The sequence below is a fragment of the Oncorhynchus keta genome, chromosome 14, assembly GCF_023373465.1.
Source record: "Oncorhynchus keta strain PuntledgeMale-10-30-2019 chromosome 14, Oket_V2, whole genome shotgun sequence".
Lineage (NCBI taxonomy): Eukaryota > Metazoa > Chordata > Actinopteri > Salmoniformes > Salmonidae > Oncorhynchus > Oncorhynchus keta.
This window is the reverse complement of record NC_068434.1, coordinates 73,587,025-73,604,775: the sequence shown is the minus strand read 5'-3', so window position 1 is coordinate 73,604,775 and position 17,751 is coordinate 73,587,025. Positions and strand designations below refer to the sequence as shown.

Sequence of the window (17,751 nt, the reverse complement as noted above, 5' to 3'; positions counted from 1 at the left end):
TTGAAGCTCACAACCTGCTCCACTACAGCCCTGTCGATGAGAATGGGGGCGTGCTCTGTCCTCTTTTTCCTGTAGTCCACAATCATCTCCTTTGTCTTGATCACGTTGAGGGAGAGGTTGTTGTCCTGGTACCACATGGCCAGGTCTCTGACCTCCTCCCTATAGGCTGTCTCGTCGTTGTCAGTGATCAGGCCTACCACTGTTGTGTCATCGGCAAACTTAATGGTGGTGTTGGAGTTGTGCCTGGCCGTGCAGTCATGAGTGAACAGGTAGTACAGGAGGGGACTGAGCATGCACCCCTGAGGGGCCCCTGTGTTGAGGATCTGCGTGGCGGATGTATTGTTACCTACCCTTATCACCTGGGGGCGGCCCATCAGGAAGTCCAGGATCCAGTTGCAGAGGGAGGTGTTAAGTCCAAGGGTCCTTAGCTTATTGATGAGCATTGAGGGCAGTATAGTGTTGAACGCTGAGCTGTAGTCAATGAATAGCATTCTAACATAGGTGTTCCTTTTAGGCAGGAAACCTTAGTGTGGTGATCTGCTTAAAACATGTTGGCATTACAGACTCGGACAGGGAGAGGTTGAAAATGTCAGTGAAGACACTTGCCAGTTGGTCAGCGCATGCTCACAGTACACGTCCTGCTAATCTGTCTGGCCCTGCGGGCTTGTGAATGTTGACCTGTTTAAAGGTCTTACTCACATCGGCTGCGGAGAGCGTGATCACACAGTCTTCCGGGACAGCTGGTGCTCTCATGCATGTTTCAGTGTTATTTGCCTCGAAGCTAACATAGAAGTATGTACAAGACCATGGATGTCATAAGGTGAATGCACCAATTTGTAAGTCGCTCTGGATAAGAGTGTCTGCTAAATGACTTAAATGTAAATGTAAATGTAAGTAGTTTAGCTCCTCTGGTAGACTGGTGTCACTGGGCAGTTCTCAGCTGTGCTTCCCTTTGTTGTCTGTAATGGTTTGCAAGCCATGCCACATCTGATGAGCGCCAGAGTCGATGTTGTACGATTCAATCTTAGTCCTGTATGACGCTTTGTCTGTTTGATTGTTCTTCGGAGGGCATATCGGGATTTTGGGCTATAGTCCCGCTCCTTTAAAGTGGCAGCTCTAGCCTTTAGCCCAGTGCGAATTTATATGCAACAGAAATTGGATGCCAACCACCGTTAAATCTCAGCGAATAAGATGTATGTTTAGAAACTCTGATGTAGGCCTACACTGGCATTACATTTACAATCCATTTGACGACTGTAGGTGGCGGTAAGGTATGACGATTGGGTTATTTGCCCACTAAAGGCAGGAGCGGGGGGAAACTACCCTACCCAGCATACATTGCAGCATACAAACCGAAGTTGCAGCGTCAGCGTGAAGAAGGTAAAGCGGGAGATGCAGCGAGCTGGCAACACAAATCAGCTTTGAATGCTTTATGTAGTAGTTAGGTAGTTTACTGAACACATTCCAACGTATCGATGAAGTATTGTAAGATATAGAATGCTTTGTGTGTGGTTGTGGTATGTTCCACCCTCCCTTTATTCAAAGTCAGCTTCAGCTAAAGTTAGCTAGCCAGCGAGGCTACTATTTGACGTTAGCTAATAGATATCCAATGTCGATTTCCATAATTGGTTTACTTGGTGAATTACTCAACCCTCCATGTTGTTATGCTGTCTTCTCGTCAAATACCATGACAAACAAAAGCTAGCTAGGAGACCTGAGATATGCACGAACTAGCTACTAATGTTAGGGGGCGTAGTCGCTGTGTTAGCTCTTGTCCATCGCACACCGACGAGATGCCCCTGCTTTATCGTTTTCCATATCCTTTCATCGTAACTCATCAAATTAAACATATTTGTAGTTTGCGGGATTACTTTTCTCTGTATGTACAGGGTGTACTTTCTCCCAAAAGACGTTTAGGAGTACTTTCATTATCGTCAAAAGATCCTGATCCGCGCGTATGCGTGGGATCTGCACTACTAGTTGCTTGCACAAGCGTGGACCAGAGCTTCTCTGGCAGTATCATTGAGCTCGATGTAGGAATCAGGCCCGTTTTAGGATGGGCAGAGCCATTGAGGACTTTAAACATGCTTAAGTAGTCAGTCAACAAGGTGGGACATCCTATAGGTTAAGGAAGGATCACATAATTCCATCCAGGTTGATGAAGGGAGCAGACAATTAATTATACTCATGAGCAAACTTATCCCATAACTGCAGATGGTAGTAAATCGCCAACCTTAGCTTTATACCTGTTCAAACCATACTTCAGGTGGCAGTTTGTTTACAAATGCCATAGAAGAAGTAAGAGGAGAAAATGGACTACTTCAAAATTGAGATGGCTTCAGTTGCTTTGCCCATGCTCTAGCAGACACCATAATGGGACAGATACAATGTTGTGTCCTCTAACTACAATATCTCTATGGGTGGTATACAAGGCAATTCATTGTCGTTGCGTGATGGACCAGAGCTACTGTGTTGTATGCAGATCCATCTAAGTATATGAGTCTGGTTGTATGTATGCAATGTAATCACAATTTACATATATGCAGTGAGTGGGTAACAGACTGATCTGCGTGTATTTATTATATATATATATTTTTTTTACAGCTTGTCGCTACACCATTTGTCTGGTATTGGTCACACCATGGCAAAAGTTGGAGCTGTCATCAATCCCCACACATTTGTTGTCTTATCTGAGCTGAGCAGCATCCCAACCAGCTCCCGCAACCTGTGAGTCTGCAACTCCAGTAAGATACGTCCTCACACTAACACAAACGGTAACATTACGTGGGATGTCAAACATTAAATTATTTGAAATCCCTCGGTACAGATGCACCCACTTACAGTACTTAATGTTCACATGACGCTGCAGAGGACTTATAGGCCTACTCATCTGCAGTTGACTCACCACACCTGATGTCACACTTGACATCTTGTGTTGATGTTGTGCAATTGCTCTGAAATAATAGTTTAATTGTTTTTACCTGGCAATGTACTTATTATTTACAGTATAGGCCTAAGCTTTAAATGACTAGATCCGTACGGCTGTTTTTAATGTATATCTGTATATATATATATGTCTGTTAAGGGTGGAAGGACTGCTGCCACCCTTGAACCTCACGGATACAGAAAGTGGCGGTGTTGCAGCTCTACCAGGCTACGGTCAGTCATTTCTTGACAAAGTGAAAATGTTATAATGCATGCTATATTACCATACATATTATATGTTTCAATTACCACTCAAAACAACCCTCTCATACTCTTCCAGGCTCTTGACCCCTTGACTGTTTGAATTTTCTTTTTTCCCCTGTGGCATCAGACCCAGGCACTTGAGAGCAATGTGTGAGCAAGAGGACCACGGAGACGGTGGCCGTAACAAGCTGTCCAACAGTGACGCAATCAAGCTGACAGATAACCTCTCTCTGAGTGACTCCGACCCTGAAGAGCGTAATGAGTCCATAGACCCAGAGGTGGAAGACTTGTCTTCATCTGATGATGAAGAGCACCAGAACTCTTGCCCTGGTCCCAGTCCCAAGAAACCTGCATTCAGTCTAACAGGTGGCAGCTCAAGCTTCTCCAACCGCAGCCGAAGCATCTTTGATTGCCTGGAGAGTGCCGCTAAGCTGTCCTCGTCCCATCTGGGCCAGGACAATGTCATTGATGGGGTCTTTGCACGTCCCCCTCCACCCCCACTGCTGCTGAGTGGAAAGAAGTATGGGGAGAAGGTGGGGGAATTGGTCAGCAAGCCTCCTCAGAAGAGAGGAGTGCCAGATTACCTGGTGAATCCTGAGCGCTGGACGCGCTACGACCTGGAGGATGTGCCAGACACCAGTGACAGCAAGAATAGCATGGTGGCTCAGCAGTATATACAAAGCCTGCAGCAGAAGGAGAACACGATGGAAGATGATCCTGAAGAGCCTTTTACACCTACTTTCAACCAAGGCCAGAGTAGTAGCTCAGAGCATAAGATCGTGTTTTCCAGACCTAGCCGGCCACAGAAAGATGAATCTGCAGAAGTTAACAAGCCTGATCGAACTAAGGCAGGGATGGGTCTCTGTCACTTAGATGATGATGAAGAAGAGGAGGGTATAGCCCAAGCAATCACCCCCCAACGCCCAAAGGAGAGTGGGCGGAAGAGGAAGTGGACACCGGTGGGGGACGCAGAGGGCGTGCTGATTGATAGGAAGGATCAGCCGCCTATTGGCTTCGTCATTAGTAGGAACGTCAAAAGGAAGAACTTCCGCAAGGTGTCAGAGAAAGAGGAGGACTGAGAGTACACATGCATCAATCAATTGAAGTCCTCTGGAAATAAATGAGGACCCTAAATATGGACAATATTTTAGTGCTTCCCTGTAGAACCTCAACCAGTGGAGTTTTTCCTGAATCAAGGGAATGGTTTCTGCCTCTTGACTTTATCAGAATCAATGTAAAATGTGTATTTTGAATATTAACTTCAGACATGAAAAGCACTTGTCAGTAATGCTAATGTATATGGCTGTTTTGAAGTCCAAAGAATATTGAATTTAGCTGTCAAGTATACTGGTGGAAGTGTAATGTAAACAATTGTATTTGTATTAGACCCTTGTAAGTGGCATTATTTTTCCTATTGCTATAACTATTATTGATTATTGGCGCAGTAAAGTATTCCCACAACTAAATCGTTTCTTTGTCACTTATGAATATTTGTTCCCGTATTTTCCATGGTTGATGTGGAGCCAATAGTGTTTAATTTGTGATTAATTTAGAAGTTATCTGACGTGTTATCATTATATTATACTATTTGAAGAATGTGTTTGAGTTAATATACATTGCTACATTCATATCAACGTCAAATAATTAAATGCATTAGTTGGTTTCACAGATAAGCAAAGCACAATCATTTGCATGCACTTTCAAAGGTAGAGAGATACAAAGAGACTCCGTTTTGGTCACTAACTGTAAACCTTTCAAACGACTGCGACTGTCCTACTATGACCAGATGGCCGCATTGCTATTCGAAGAGAAGCGCCTCACCTTTTGAGAAGCAGTGACGCTACCTACCTGAAAGCAATTGACTCAGAAACGCGGAAGTGAGGTCAACTTATCTTTAGCTCAGTACAGACGTTTTTAATATTGTACTTTTAGTATAATTAGAGCTCCATGTCTGAAGCAAGGGTAAACGTTTCGTGAGTAATGAAGGAAACGGCGCTCCAACGAGAGAATATGTAAATGGTGATACATTTTCGCTCAATTTGGATTACGAGCGTATTGCAACATGTACTTCAAGAATCCAGAGCAGGTGAGGAAAATTATTTATTAACAACTCGCCTGCAAACCACTTAGGAAACATGTTTTCATGTACAGTATTTTGGATGATTATAAAATCAGTTGGACTGAATAATGTATTTTAAAAATGTTATACTCACTCATGGATTATGGCAATGAAACTGCTTTTTAGAGGTTACCTCATAGCAGGTTAAAATCTATTGCCATCTTGCTATAGCCTGTGCAGAAATCAATACGTTTGTGTGTGAGTATGCTGGGTTGTGTTATGTTACTGTAACAAAAGTGGGTCAAACGTCACATACACCCTCATTTTACAAGTGTTTTACTTGGACTGCGAACACATTGACTGTGGCTCATTGTAGCTGAGGTTTCCTGTAACTTTCCTGCCTTGTAGTATGACCATGTACAGTGCCGTCAAAGTATTCAGACCCCTTGACCTTTTTCCGCATTATGTTACGGCATCGAGTCTTTTGGGTATGACGCTACAAGCTTGGCACACCTGTATTTGGGTAGTTTCTCCCATTCTTCTCTGTAGATCCTCTCAAGCTCCTACAGGTTGGATGGGGTGCGTTGCTGCACAGCTATTTTCAAGTCTCTCCAGAGATGTCAGATCGGGTTCAAGTCCGGGCTCTGGCAGGGCCACTCAAGGACATAGAAACTTTCCCCAAACCACTCCTGTGTTGTCTTGACTGTGTGCATAGGGTCGTTGTCATGTTAGACTGGGGCGAAGGTTCACCTTCCGAGGTCCTGAGCACTCTGGAGACAGTTTTCATCAAGGATCTCACAGTACTTTGCTCCGTTCATCTTTGCCTCAATCCTGACTAGTCTCCCAGTCCCTGCCCCTGAAAAACATCCCCACAGCATGATGCTGCCACCACCATGCTTCACCGTAGAGATGGTGCCAGATTTCCTCCAGATGTGACGCTTGGCATTCAGGCCAAAGAGACCAGAGAATCTGTTTTCTCATGGTGTGAGAGCCTTTAGGTGCCTTTTGGCAAACTCCCAAGCGGACTATAGTGCCTGTTACTGAGGAGTGGTTTCCGTCTGGACACTACAATAAAGGCCAGATGGTTGTCCTTCTGGAAGGTTCTCCCATCTCCACAGATGAGCTCTGTCAGTGTGACCATCGGGTTCTTAGTCACCTCCCTGACCAAGGCTCTTCTCCCCCCGAGTTTTGGTGGTTCCAAACTTCTTGCATTAAAGAATGATGGAGGCCACTGTGTGCTTGGGAACATTCAATGCTGCAGAATTGTTTTGGTACGCTTCCCCATATCTCTGCCTCGACACAATCCTGTCTCAGCTCTACGGACAATTCCTTCGACCCCATGGCTTGGTTTTTGCTCTGACATACACTGTCAACTGTGGGACCTTATAGACAAGTGTGTACCTTTCCAAATCATGTCCAATCAATTGAGGTGGACTATCAATGGAAACAGGATGTACCTGAGCTCAATTTTGAGTCTAATAGCAAATCATCTGAATACTTATGTAAATAAAGTATTTCTGTCTTCATTTTTAATAAATGAGCAAAAAAAATTGAAACTGTTTTGCTTTGTCATTATGTGTGGGTATTGTGTGTCGATTTGCTAAGGAATTGTTTTTATTTAATCCCTTTTAGAATAAGGGTGTAACGCAACAAAATATGGAAAAGGTCAAGTGGTCTGAATACTTTCCGAAGGCACTTTATAGGCTGGATTCATTGCAGCAGCTAAAATAAATCAACAAAAGTCCCAGACCAACTTAAAATATTTCACTGATTTAAAGGTCACTTCTGGTTTCAAGCATAACTTCACTCAAAGTTGGATGAACAGTCTCCCACCATGGTCCTCATCTAAAGCATGCAGATCCTTGAGAAATTGTCAGGTCTCGGCTTTTTACCCTGGACCATGTTTCTCTGAAGAGTGTCTATGATTTATGTGATGCTGAGGCCTGATGTATGACACCTCTGGCAACCCATGCCATATCCACTACACAGTAACCTACATCAGAGCCAGCCTCCTTTCAACGTTTGCCTGGTCTTCTTGGCTGTGCTCCTGGTGAAACAGGTTATTTCATTAAACTTTATGCAACTGCACTAAAGAGGGTAATAGTGGCACACCTCCAAAATATGATCAGTCAAGATTGGATCATGTCTCTCGAGACATAGCAGAGCGTAGATCTCAGTGTGGCCTTTGAACAAAATATAAATGTTATATTCTGAGGTTTAAATAATCCCATATTTTGTACAGCAAAAGCCTACAAGCCCTCCCAGCCAATCAGTGTGAGGAGCAGTCTATTGAACATTTTCACTGATGGGTGTGTTGGGGCCTGTAATCTGGAAAATCCTGTGGGAGTCTGGAAGAATGAAAGTGAAAGATTGACAGGCTTTAGAGAGAAACATGCATAACAACAGAGATGGCAAGAGGGATGGCCCAGTTGCCTTTATTTGTTTTACCCCTCTGCTTAGAGATGTGTGTTATTGACATCTCATGGACTGTAACTGTAAAAAGGAATTTGCCTAGTGTCCCTTTTTCTCGACACAGGATAGTGAAGCCACAATGACAATTTGGCTGTAGTGAATGAAGGCACATCATTGACCATTATGTTAGCTGAGAGGTTCCTTGTGGTCCATGCTGACTGGCACATGCCTGGCAGACTACTGCAGTGAGGTGGAGAGATGGGCCAGCCTTTGTATCACAAGAGAGATGTCACATTGTTCCTCTTTGTTACCCTGTGTTTTAGGATGGTAATGAGCTGCAGGAGAGAAACACGGATGGCTTTGACAATACCATGGAGGCATTACTCCCAACTCTGGTAAGCGACAACACATCACACACCATCTATTAATTTCACCGCATTCATAACTTAGAGACATACATAGTCATACAGGTGATAATTATTCAAGCTGTTTGTATGACACAGTCCCTAGAATACAGAAAAGCTTGTATGTCTCCCATAGCACCAGCAGAGAACATATGATTATGTTCTAGTTGCTGACAAAGTTGAGGACCAAGATCACCCAAAGTTTCTGAAGCAGGTGGCTTTTATTGACCACCTGAGGAAGAAAAACATGGAAGTGACCGTGAGTTTGTTACTTGATTAAATCACGTTTAAATTATATATGGAGCGTTGTTGAGGCAAGGTTCCTTTTATTGGGATGTGTACAATATTTTATTGGGATGTGTACAACTGTAGAGAATGTGTGGAAGTTATACTGTATTGCCAATCCTCACAAAATGATACAATTTCACCTGGTTCAATGCTCATTTTGTACTTTGCCTGTTTTTGTGTCAGAAAATCGTTCATGATGACAAGGTGTTTTATGGTGTCCGGGCCCCAAAGGAGATCTTTGACAAGTACAGGTACCTACTAAAGGTGTCTGATGCTTGCAACTGGAGCGGTGACCGGAAATGTGTCATCATCCCTCACTCAACCAGGTGAGATGCATTGAACTCTCACTCTTGCCATTCCATACGCAAAACACATTAACTTCCAACATGTTCTCTTACCTTTTTCTTGTTTTTTTTTTTCAGGATCAGAGTAGTGCATTACATCCTACACCACACCCATATCAACACAGGGGGTATGTGAAGTGCTCCCTCCATTGATCTCTTTAGTAACATATTTGTCCCTGACTTCAATTGTTCGTCACTCTTAACCCTCTTTTTCATTTCAACACAACAGAGAACCTCAGAGAGCTCCAGGAGAAGGGTGTCTTTGAGGCCGCGTTCTGCCTGCATGAGGTAAAAAAAACTTATCCTTAATAATAATTAATATACCTGATTACTTGTTCAATTTTGAGGGGCATTGTAGCTGTTTATGCCTTGTATGATCGTAAGTAGCCCATATGAAATTCATTGATGTGAAATACGTCTACAGTATGAGCCGCTTTCTGTTTTTATAGAGGAACAAGCAAAAGGTGTTGAAACAAAAGTGGGCACGATGGTCTGCTCTCTGTACGACCCAGCCTGTCGATGATGTCAGGTAAGACCTTCTATATATCCTGCTGTGTTTCTGTGTCTTGTGGTTTCACAGTGGCCTTTCCTCAATTGGATTTGCTCAACTCCTGCATCCTCTCACCTCCGTCCTCTCTGGCCTCCTTTTGAAAAAGGTCATAGGTAATCAAGGAGAGGCGTCGAGAAGGGGGAATGTGAACAAAATTGTTCTTGTAATTAATGAGACTCCTTGTCCAATAGCACATGGACGTAAATTACATTTGCAGGGTGGAATCCCTAAGTAAATGTATACAGTGATTAAAACAAATGTAGCTAGAATATTGTTATGAAATGTTTGCATGCATTTTCTCCTTCAAGAAAACAATAGCTGATTTCAAAGTGGGTGTGGAAGATTAAAACTCTTCCGCGAAGAAATCATGTAGGATTCACTTCTGCTTCCATGCCAAAAGGAGGCTATCGAGGAAGGGAGGACCATCTTTCGTTTCCTACAAAACATTGTCACTCTCCTTGACCATTTATCGGTTTCAGGGTCAACGAGGTAGGAGGACTGGGGAGAGAGGGTGGAGAACAGACTTTTGCCCAAATAAGAAAAGGTCTATTTCTCTCGCTTTCAAAGCAATTAACTCTGTTACCAAGAAGTATGCCAGCTAGTGGTTATATCCACACAGAACGTTGGGTTTGCCGATGCAGCTAAATGTGATGTGCTTACCTAAAGCAGGATTTCCCAAACTCGGTCCTGGGGCCGCCCCTGGGTGCATGTTTTGTTTTTTCCCCCTAGCACCACACAGGTGATTCAAATAACCAACTCATCATCAAGCTTAGTTTGAACCAACTAAGAACAGCCCTTAGCTGTGGTATATTGGCCATATACCACAATCCCTCGTGCCTTATTGCTTGAATATATAGCATGCATACAACATGTCATTTACCTCAGTGGTGTGAAAGGGAAATTATCAAGATGACACTAAACTAAACTGTGAAACTAAACTACGTGTTAATTAAATATTCTTTTAATCACCCTGGAAACCTTAACTGATTAGGAATGTCATTTTCCTGGTTTGAATTTGAACATGCAAACTGAAATGTATCTATGTCTGTCAGGAGTTACTTTGGAGAGAAGGTGGCTCTGTATTACCTGTGGTTGGGCTGGTACACCATCCTGCTGGTCCCTGCAGCCATTCTGGGTGTGATTGTGTTCCTGTATGCACTGGCTTTCTTCAACACCAGCCCCCTCATGTGAGTTGACAGACCCACTGAGCCAAACTCTTTATTAAGCTGATTGGTGCTGACATTTTAGTAGGAAGAAAAAATAGGTTACATGGAGTTGCTGCTCTTTAAAACTCTCATGTGTTTCTGAAGGTGCATTGTGTGTCTTCATATTACAGAAAGGAGGTCTGTGAGTCTGACACCGTAATGTGCCCGAGGTGTGACAAGTGGTGTCAAGTATGGCAGCTGCGTGACACCTGTACCTATGCCAAGGTAACTCATGTCATTCTACCATACTGCATTGCAAATGTTACTATTTAAAAAAATTGTTAATAAAGTTCATGTGTCTTGTGTGCAGGTGAGTCATCTGTTTGACAATGAAGGGACGGTGGCCTTTGCTATGTTCATGGCAGTCTGGGGTAAGTCTCTCACACAGGATAAAACTCATTCTTTCCATCCAATACATTTTTAATTCAGATAAATCTTGACTGTCATGACTTGTCCTTTTTCTTTTTCCAGCTACCATTTTTCTCGAGCTGTGGAAGAGACACAAAGCAACATTTGTGTCCAAATGGAAAGTCTTTGACTGGTGTGAGGAAGAGGTATGGTTTCACTTAGGCCTAAGTAACCATTATAGGTCTGGATTTACTGTATACCATAGGATGGTTTTAGCATGGTTTAGGTTGTCTGTTACTCATTGATATTACCCAATCATATACTCTTTCAAATAACAAAAATAATGTCCCGTTGATTACTGTCATCTTATGGTAGGGACCCATTGTGTGATTGATATGACCTCAGACTCATGCTGTGGTATAATCCTGAATATTGTTCCATTTGGCCTGCAGGAGGAGCTCATCCTGGGAGTAGTGAATGATCCAGACTGCCATCCCAAAGAGTTTCGCCATTCTTATCTGCGCAGCACTCTAGTTCTGGTGCTGGTCACTCTCATGGTCAGTCCCAGTCGGTCAGTCCCAGTCAGTCACTCAGTGCCATATTGCATCACAGACGTAGCAGTTTTCATCCTGGGCTATACCAGTGTTTAGCTCCGGTTCAGTCAAAGTTGTCCTCTCACTGTGTGTGTGTGTTCTTTTACCAGTTGGTTCTGATCATCGGGCTAACCCAGGCTCTGGTGGTGTTCCGTGTGGTTGCTGCCGTGCAGCTGTCAGAGGGAACATGGGAGTTTGTAAGGGACCATGCCAACACTGTAGCAGTAATGTTGGGTGCTGTACTACACTACTTCACCATGCAAGTTATGACCAGAGTAAGTTTAACCAGTAACCCCTCTAAGTCATGCAGACCTGCACAATCCCTAACTCCTCTCCACTCTTATCCGGAAAGGTCAACAAGGCGGTGGCCTTCAAGCTGTGTGAGATAGGTGAGTCTGAAGAGGCACATATGTTTGCATTGAACTATTTAATTTACAATCAAACATGTACATGTTCATCTCTGTAATTCCATCAGATGGAATTTTACTTACCTAAGTGAGTCAATGAATTAAGTTAATGTTCTTGCTCTTGCCTGCAGAGAAGACACAGTCATTTGCGGCCACTGAGAGGAGCTTCACTGTTAAGATGTTTACCTTCCAGTTCTTCACCCTCTTCTCCTCACTCATATATGTGGCATTTTTCCTGGGCAGGTACTGAGTGCAACGTGTGTGTGTCGTGTTAATATTTGATCGGGCTGACAGTACATGGGGCTCCCGAGTGGTGCAGCGGTCTAAGGCACTGAATCTCAGTGCTCGAGGCGCCACTACAGAACCTGGTTCGATTCCAGGCTGTATCACAACTGGCCATGATTGGGAGTCCCATAGGGCGGCAGCCAGCATCGTCCGGGTTAGGGTTTTACCCGGGGTAGGCCGTCATTGTAAATAATAATTTGGTCTTACCTGACTTGCCTAGTTAAAACCAAGGGGAAAACTATTGGTAAGGTACTGCTCTATGTCAGCTGTCATGGGCAGCCAAGCTGTATGGAGAAGGTGCTTTCTGTATCTGTGATCCTTGAAATGTTTGAATCCTGAACCATAAAGGTGTAAGTATTTGAAATGTTTACATTTAATGAATCTAAACACACTGTTCTTGTGCATAGGATAAATGGTCGCCCAGGCAGCTATGTTCGTATTTCTGGTAAATGGAGATTGGAGGAGGTGGGTAGCTCATCACTATTTAAAAAAAGTATTACTTAGCATGGGATTATGACATGGTTGAACGGTTTGGATTGCCTTTAGACTGTTACTAGACTGTTACCATATTTGCCTTTTCCTGTCCTTGCCAGTGTCATCCCAGTGGCTGCCTCACTGACCTCTTCATTCAAATGGCCGTCATCATGTTGCTCAAACAGACACTGAATAACATCTTTGAGTTTACTGTGCCGTAAGTACAGTATATAGCTATGGTTATCTAACTGCTTAACATAGATACATTCTGAGGAAATGAATAGGTTGAATAAGCCCTTTGATGTGTTGAGTAAGCTTTTGGTAATTCAAATAAACATTTGACTGTCAGTCAGATGATAAAAACCCCATGTAAATATGAATTGTAGTTAATGAATTGAATGAATTCTAACTAACCGAATTAGACATCCAAAGTGGAGCATCATACTTTCTCACTTTAGGTTGTCCAATGTTGTTGTGCAGCTGGTTCAAGAGTTACTTCAGAAGGACTACAACTAAGAAGCTGGAAAGGAAGTGTGGCCACTGCTACAAAAATGCATGTCGCGAAGAGGAGAAGATGGGCCATGACCCATGTGATATCTGCAAGCTGCGTGATTGGCTCCGCAACTACGATCTGAATGACGTCAACTCTTTCAGTCTCTTCAATGAGTTTCTGGAAATGGGTACGTCACTACATTCCATGGATGTCTCATTGTCTCTCCAAGTCCAACGTTTTTTATTTATTTCACCAAAATGATTGTCCATCTCTCTCTTACACTGTGATTCATGGTCTCTTTTATGTTCAATGATTATGCCCAGTTGTTTTTATTGACTTCCCAATCCTGTCTTGAATGTTAAATCTCTGTTGTGTTATTACACTCTTCTCCTCATGCAGTTGTTCAGTTCAGTTTCACCACCATCTTTGTGGCGGCCTTCCCTCTGGCCCCTCTACTGGCCCTCATCAACAATATCTTTGAGATCCGTCTGGATGCCATCAAAATGGTCAGCTTGGAACGCAGATTAGTCCCCAAGAAAACCAATGACATTGGTGAGTTAAAACAGTATATGTAAAAGCTTGTGCGTCTCTGGTAAACTCCTTGCCATGTTTTTGTTGGGGCTTGTATGCTCATCCCTTAATATGATTCCTCAGGTATATGGACCAAAGTTCTGGAAGCTATTGGTGTTATGGCTGTCATTGCCAATGGGCTAGTCATTGGGGTGTCCTCAGACTTCATCCCTCGGCTGGTCTATCGCTACCACTACGGACCCTGTGCCAACGGAGAAGCTGATGTACAGTAAGTTCTACTGTAGCACCTTGTGCAGTGACTGGTGCATGGGTTGCACCTACAGTAGTTTAGACCTTTCACAGAGCATTGCCTGGACTCTTAAAGCAATGAATGCCATAGTAATAATGTAGATAATGTCATCTGATAGACTACATTCGAGCCTCCCGAGTGGCGCAGTAGTCTAAGGCACTGCATTGCAGTGATTGCGGGGCCACTACAGACCCTGGTTCGATCCCGGGCTGTGTTGCAGCCAGCCACGACCGGGAGACCCATGATTCGGTGCACAATTGGACCAGCGTCGTCCGGGTTACGGAAGGGTTTGGCCGGCCAGGATGTCCTTGTCCCATCCATCGCGCTCTAGCGACTTCTGTGGCGGGCCATGCGCATGGACGATGACACGGTTGCCAGTTGTACAGTGTTTCCTCTGACACATTTGTGCGGCTGGCTTCCAGGCTATGCAAGCAGTGTGTCAAGAAGCAGAGCGGCTTGGCAGGGTCGTGTTTCAGAGGATGCATGGCTCCTGACCTTCGCCTCTCCCGAGTTCATACGGGAGTTGCAGGGATGGAACAAGACTGTAACTACCAATTTGGATATCACGAAAATTGTGGAGATAAATTAAATAATACATTCTTTATTGAAACTGTTCCAAAGGCTTTGTAAGGCAGAGTTCAACAGTTTCCTAGTTTAGTCTTTATTGGCGTAAGAAACCATGCTGCCATGCTGTGGACAAATGGGTATATTTGCATATGAAACAAAGCACTGTGGGTAAACACTGGTGGCAGATGTCAAGGACATCCTAAAGTTGTAATAATACTTCCCAGACAATTGGATATGGAATTATGATTTTGTATAAGCAAACTAAGTTGTATGCTTTTAAATGTATGTTTTGTGCTGGGCATTATTTTGGGGGTTCTCTTAACGGTTAGCTGCATAAAACCTCATGAGTTGGAGAAGGGTACTGCAGGTTTGTTTTTATATGACCATAATCCCTTTCCCTCCCCCTTATAGCTGTATGAAGGGCTACATCAACGACACCCTATCCACTGCTCATATAACAGACCTGAGCGTGCGGAATGATTTTTTCCCCAGTCAACTAATCACAGAGAGCGGCTTCAATGTTACACAATGCAGGTGGGCATCTGTAAGGCACAACTAGGTCACTACGGAAGGTACTATTTACCAAAGCCTGGCTCAACCCTACTGCCCATCTCTTAATTTCACTGTTTATATTAACTGAGTGTTTGAATAATAATCAGAAACCAAAGCAACTAATTCTCCTCAGGCATGCATACATGTAGCTATAGTCTATGCAGTCACAAACAGAAAGAAACCCAGTCCAGTGATAACAGTAATTGTTGAGAGAGATTGTTGATGGTGAAACTGGTGTGTTTTCCCAGCTATAAAGACTACAGAAATGATGTTGACTACAGCCTCACCTCCCAGTTCTGGCTCATCATGGCTGTACGCTTTGCCTTCGTCATCCTATTTGAGGTATGTCTTTCTTTGCATCCACGAATATGTGTATTTGCGTCAAACTACTTAGATTATTTTCAGTATAGTTTTGGCATATCAGGAATCACTGAATTCCATATTGATTTTAATTAAGCTCTGCACCCATGATCAAATCAGACGTTATTTAAAGGGCATTTAAAATTGTGACACTTTACAATAAAACTAAAGATGTAAAAGCAAACACAAAGGATGTCTAAAACAATAAAATCACTTGTTAAAGGCCCAGCTAAATAGGTGAGTTTAGGGTTTTGTCAAAACCTTATCCTTGCAACTCCAAATGGCCATTGAGCAATGCCAAATATCATGGATATGATTGAACAAGCCTGTCTGTCTTTCACCTCTATCTGTAGCATGTAGTGGTCATCTTTAAATGCATTGCTGCCTGGTTTGTGCCTGACTCCCCCATGCTGGTGAAGAACGACAGACTGAAGGATAAACTCAGTAGGCTCAAAGAGGAACTGCAGTGAGTTAAAACATATGGTTATAGACTACCACAATATTCCTTGTATGAACATGTATTATAAAGTGTTACCTTTGGTGTTGCCGTACTTCATCTGCATGGAACTTATTATCCCCATAGTGATTTCCATGATCTGATTAAAAGGAATGCTGTCTGTGTTGACAGGGATATGAAGTGCAGCCAGTCCACAGATGTGTGATGACCACAACGGAGGGACATCCTGAGACATGACCAGCATGACACATGACTTTGAAGATTTGAAAAAAGACACATTAAAAATTATGCTCTCTGTACTGTCCTGAGATCAGCATCTTATAGCATAGCTAGCACGTGGTTATGAGAGGTAGGATAGCCTCCTCTCCCAACACCTCTGAGTTTTTCCCCACATGGTCAACACTGTTTATACCGGTGTGATTAATGGCATGGAAAGAGAGCCTGTGACGCGACTTCCGCTTTTGGACGTTAACAAGGCGACACTCAATCTTAACTCCTCCTCCACATTTACCGGATTGGTTGAACAGTGCAGAAGATAAAGTTTTTTTTCTTCTCGTCAAGACCAGTATGTAGGGGATCTAGTTTCAGGCATTTATTTTTTCTAATCAAAAGGGGACCATCGCAGTCTTCCAGAAGTTTGGTTGGTGTGTAAAACGTGTGAAATCTGATAAATTAAAAGGTGTGATGGGTCCGTACACAAAAATGTTGCATAAAGATGACTTAATTAAAATAAAAACATATTTTCACTGCAGGGATAGCATACAAACTTTCCAACTTTTCAACCTTCTTCAGTGTGTAGATTTATTTTATGCCTGCTACATTAGGTTAACCTAGCAGGGATGTCTATACAGTAACAGAGTTGGGGTTCATTTTGTTTCACAAACTGTACATGACATACAAATGAAAAACCTGAGTTGAAATGTATTGAATACCGTACTCTGGCCAATCACGTTTCACAAAGAACTGCGGTAGTTTTATTTTGGGTAAGGGTGTGAAATCCTGTTTTGCAAATACTGTACTGATGTTTACATGCTTTTAGTAACCTATGTTCTCTCAACACATAGAATCACAAAGTGTGAATAATGTAATTTCTTTGTTATATAATTATGCATCTCTTGACTTTCCTTTTAATCCACTGCATTATTTCTTTATTTGAAATTTAAATTCAAACATAGCGTTGCTTTATGTTCTGTATGAGCAAGAGTTTTTGTAAAGTATAATTCAGAAAATATTTGAGCCAAAAATTGATATTGTATTGTTGTTGGAATGGTGTACATTTTGAGTTGCTGTATTATTATTTTTTACTGTATATTGTACATACAGTATGTGACAGGGTTTTGCTCATCAGTCACCTGAGTGAAAGTGCACTATAATTTTGTTCATTTGCTTCTCACTTTTGATGGACAGAGAGGACAAAGATTAAAGCCTCAGGATTTTTTGAGGGGGTAAGCTAAGTAGACACAATTAACTACCATTTGGTGGACCACACTGTGTAATTCCCTAACAAGTTGAGGCTGATCAACACCCAAAAAACAATTTTCACATTAGGTCAGGTAAATAAAACAGAAGAGATCGTTATAGAGAAAGTGGTCCATTAGAAGGTTTCATAGTGTCTATATACCACAAAAGGGCAGAGTGGTCTTCAGCCCAAAGTTATATACAGCACTAAACTACCTAACCTACCTTGTGAAAACAGATTCGGAAAAGTGAAGGGAAATGAAAGGGCTCATCTACATGGTCTGCTAAAAGCAGTTCCTAACTACATGTCATCTTACTGTAGCAAAAACTATTCTATCCATGTCCCCTGGCCTGTCATTTAATTGAGAGTTCTTATTAGAGTTAAACCAAAAAATATTCTCAGTGTTCCAATAACATAAATCCTCTTAGTGGGTTCACTTCATATCTGGAATGCATTCAGTGAGGTTGCAGAAATACTAAGGTCAC

At 42.7% G+C, this 17,751-nt stretch overlaps 2 protein-coding genes across 13 annotated transcripts; both read left to right on the top strand.

Moving 5' to 3' along the window:
• The first annotated feature begins 1,218 nt into the window (after positions 1-1,218).
• On the top strand, positions 1,219-4,655 carry LOC118393962 (protein TSSC4-like). Of its 11 annotated transcripts, none has more exons than XM_035787211.2 (4): positions 1,219-1,380; positions 2,605-2,727; positions 3,086-3,159; positions 3,317-4,655. In XM_035787211.2, exon 4 carries the CDS (start codon positions 3,336-3,338, stop codon positions 4,266-4,268), a length of 933 nt encoding a protein of 310 aa, XP_035643104.1. In that variant the 5' UTR covers positions 1,219-1,380; positions 2,605-2,727; positions 3,086-3,159; positions 3,317-3,335; the 3' UTR covers positions 4,269-4,655. The 11 variants fall into 11 exon arrangements, with proteins under 11 accessions (XP_035643104.1, XP_035643109.1, XP_035643095.1 ...); XM_035787216.2 differs by having other exon boundaries at positions 3,266-4,655; XM_035787202.2 differs by having other exon boundaries at positions 2,605-2,744.
• Positions 4,656-5,002: 347 nt separating this feature from the next.
• LOC118393961 (anoctamin-9) lies at positions 5,003-17,158 on the top strand. Of its 2 annotated transcripts, XM_035787200.2 has the most exons (24): positions 5,003-5,275; positions 7,984-8,055; positions 8,201-8,323; positions 8,536-8,678; positions 8,775-8,824; positions 8,926-8,984; positions 9,146-9,225; positions 10,299-10,433; positions 10,583-10,676; positions 10,762-10,822; positions 10,923-11,005; positions 11,252-11,356; positions 11,503-11,667; positions 11,745-11,781; positions 11,931-12,042; positions 12,492-12,549; positions 12,678-12,775; positions 13,039-13,238; positions 13,451-13,603; positions 13,706-13,850; positions 14,850-14,972; positions 15,239-15,332; positions 15,704-15,816; positions 15,979-17,158. In XM_035787200.2, the coding sequence occupies exons 1-24, from the start codon at positions 5,252-5,254 to the stop codon at positions 16,010-16,012; spliced, it is 2,361 nt and encodes a 786-aa protein (XP_035643093.2). In that variant the 5' UTR covers positions 5,003-5,251; the 3' UTR covers positions 16,013-17,158. The 2 variants fall into 2 exon arrangements, with proteins under 2 accessions (XP_035643093.2, XP_035643094.2); XM_035787201.2 differs by lacking the exon at positions 5,003-5,275 and having other exon boundaries at positions 7,985-8,055; positions 8,232-8,323.
• The last annotated feature ends 593 nt before the right edge of the window (positions 17,159-17,751 follow it).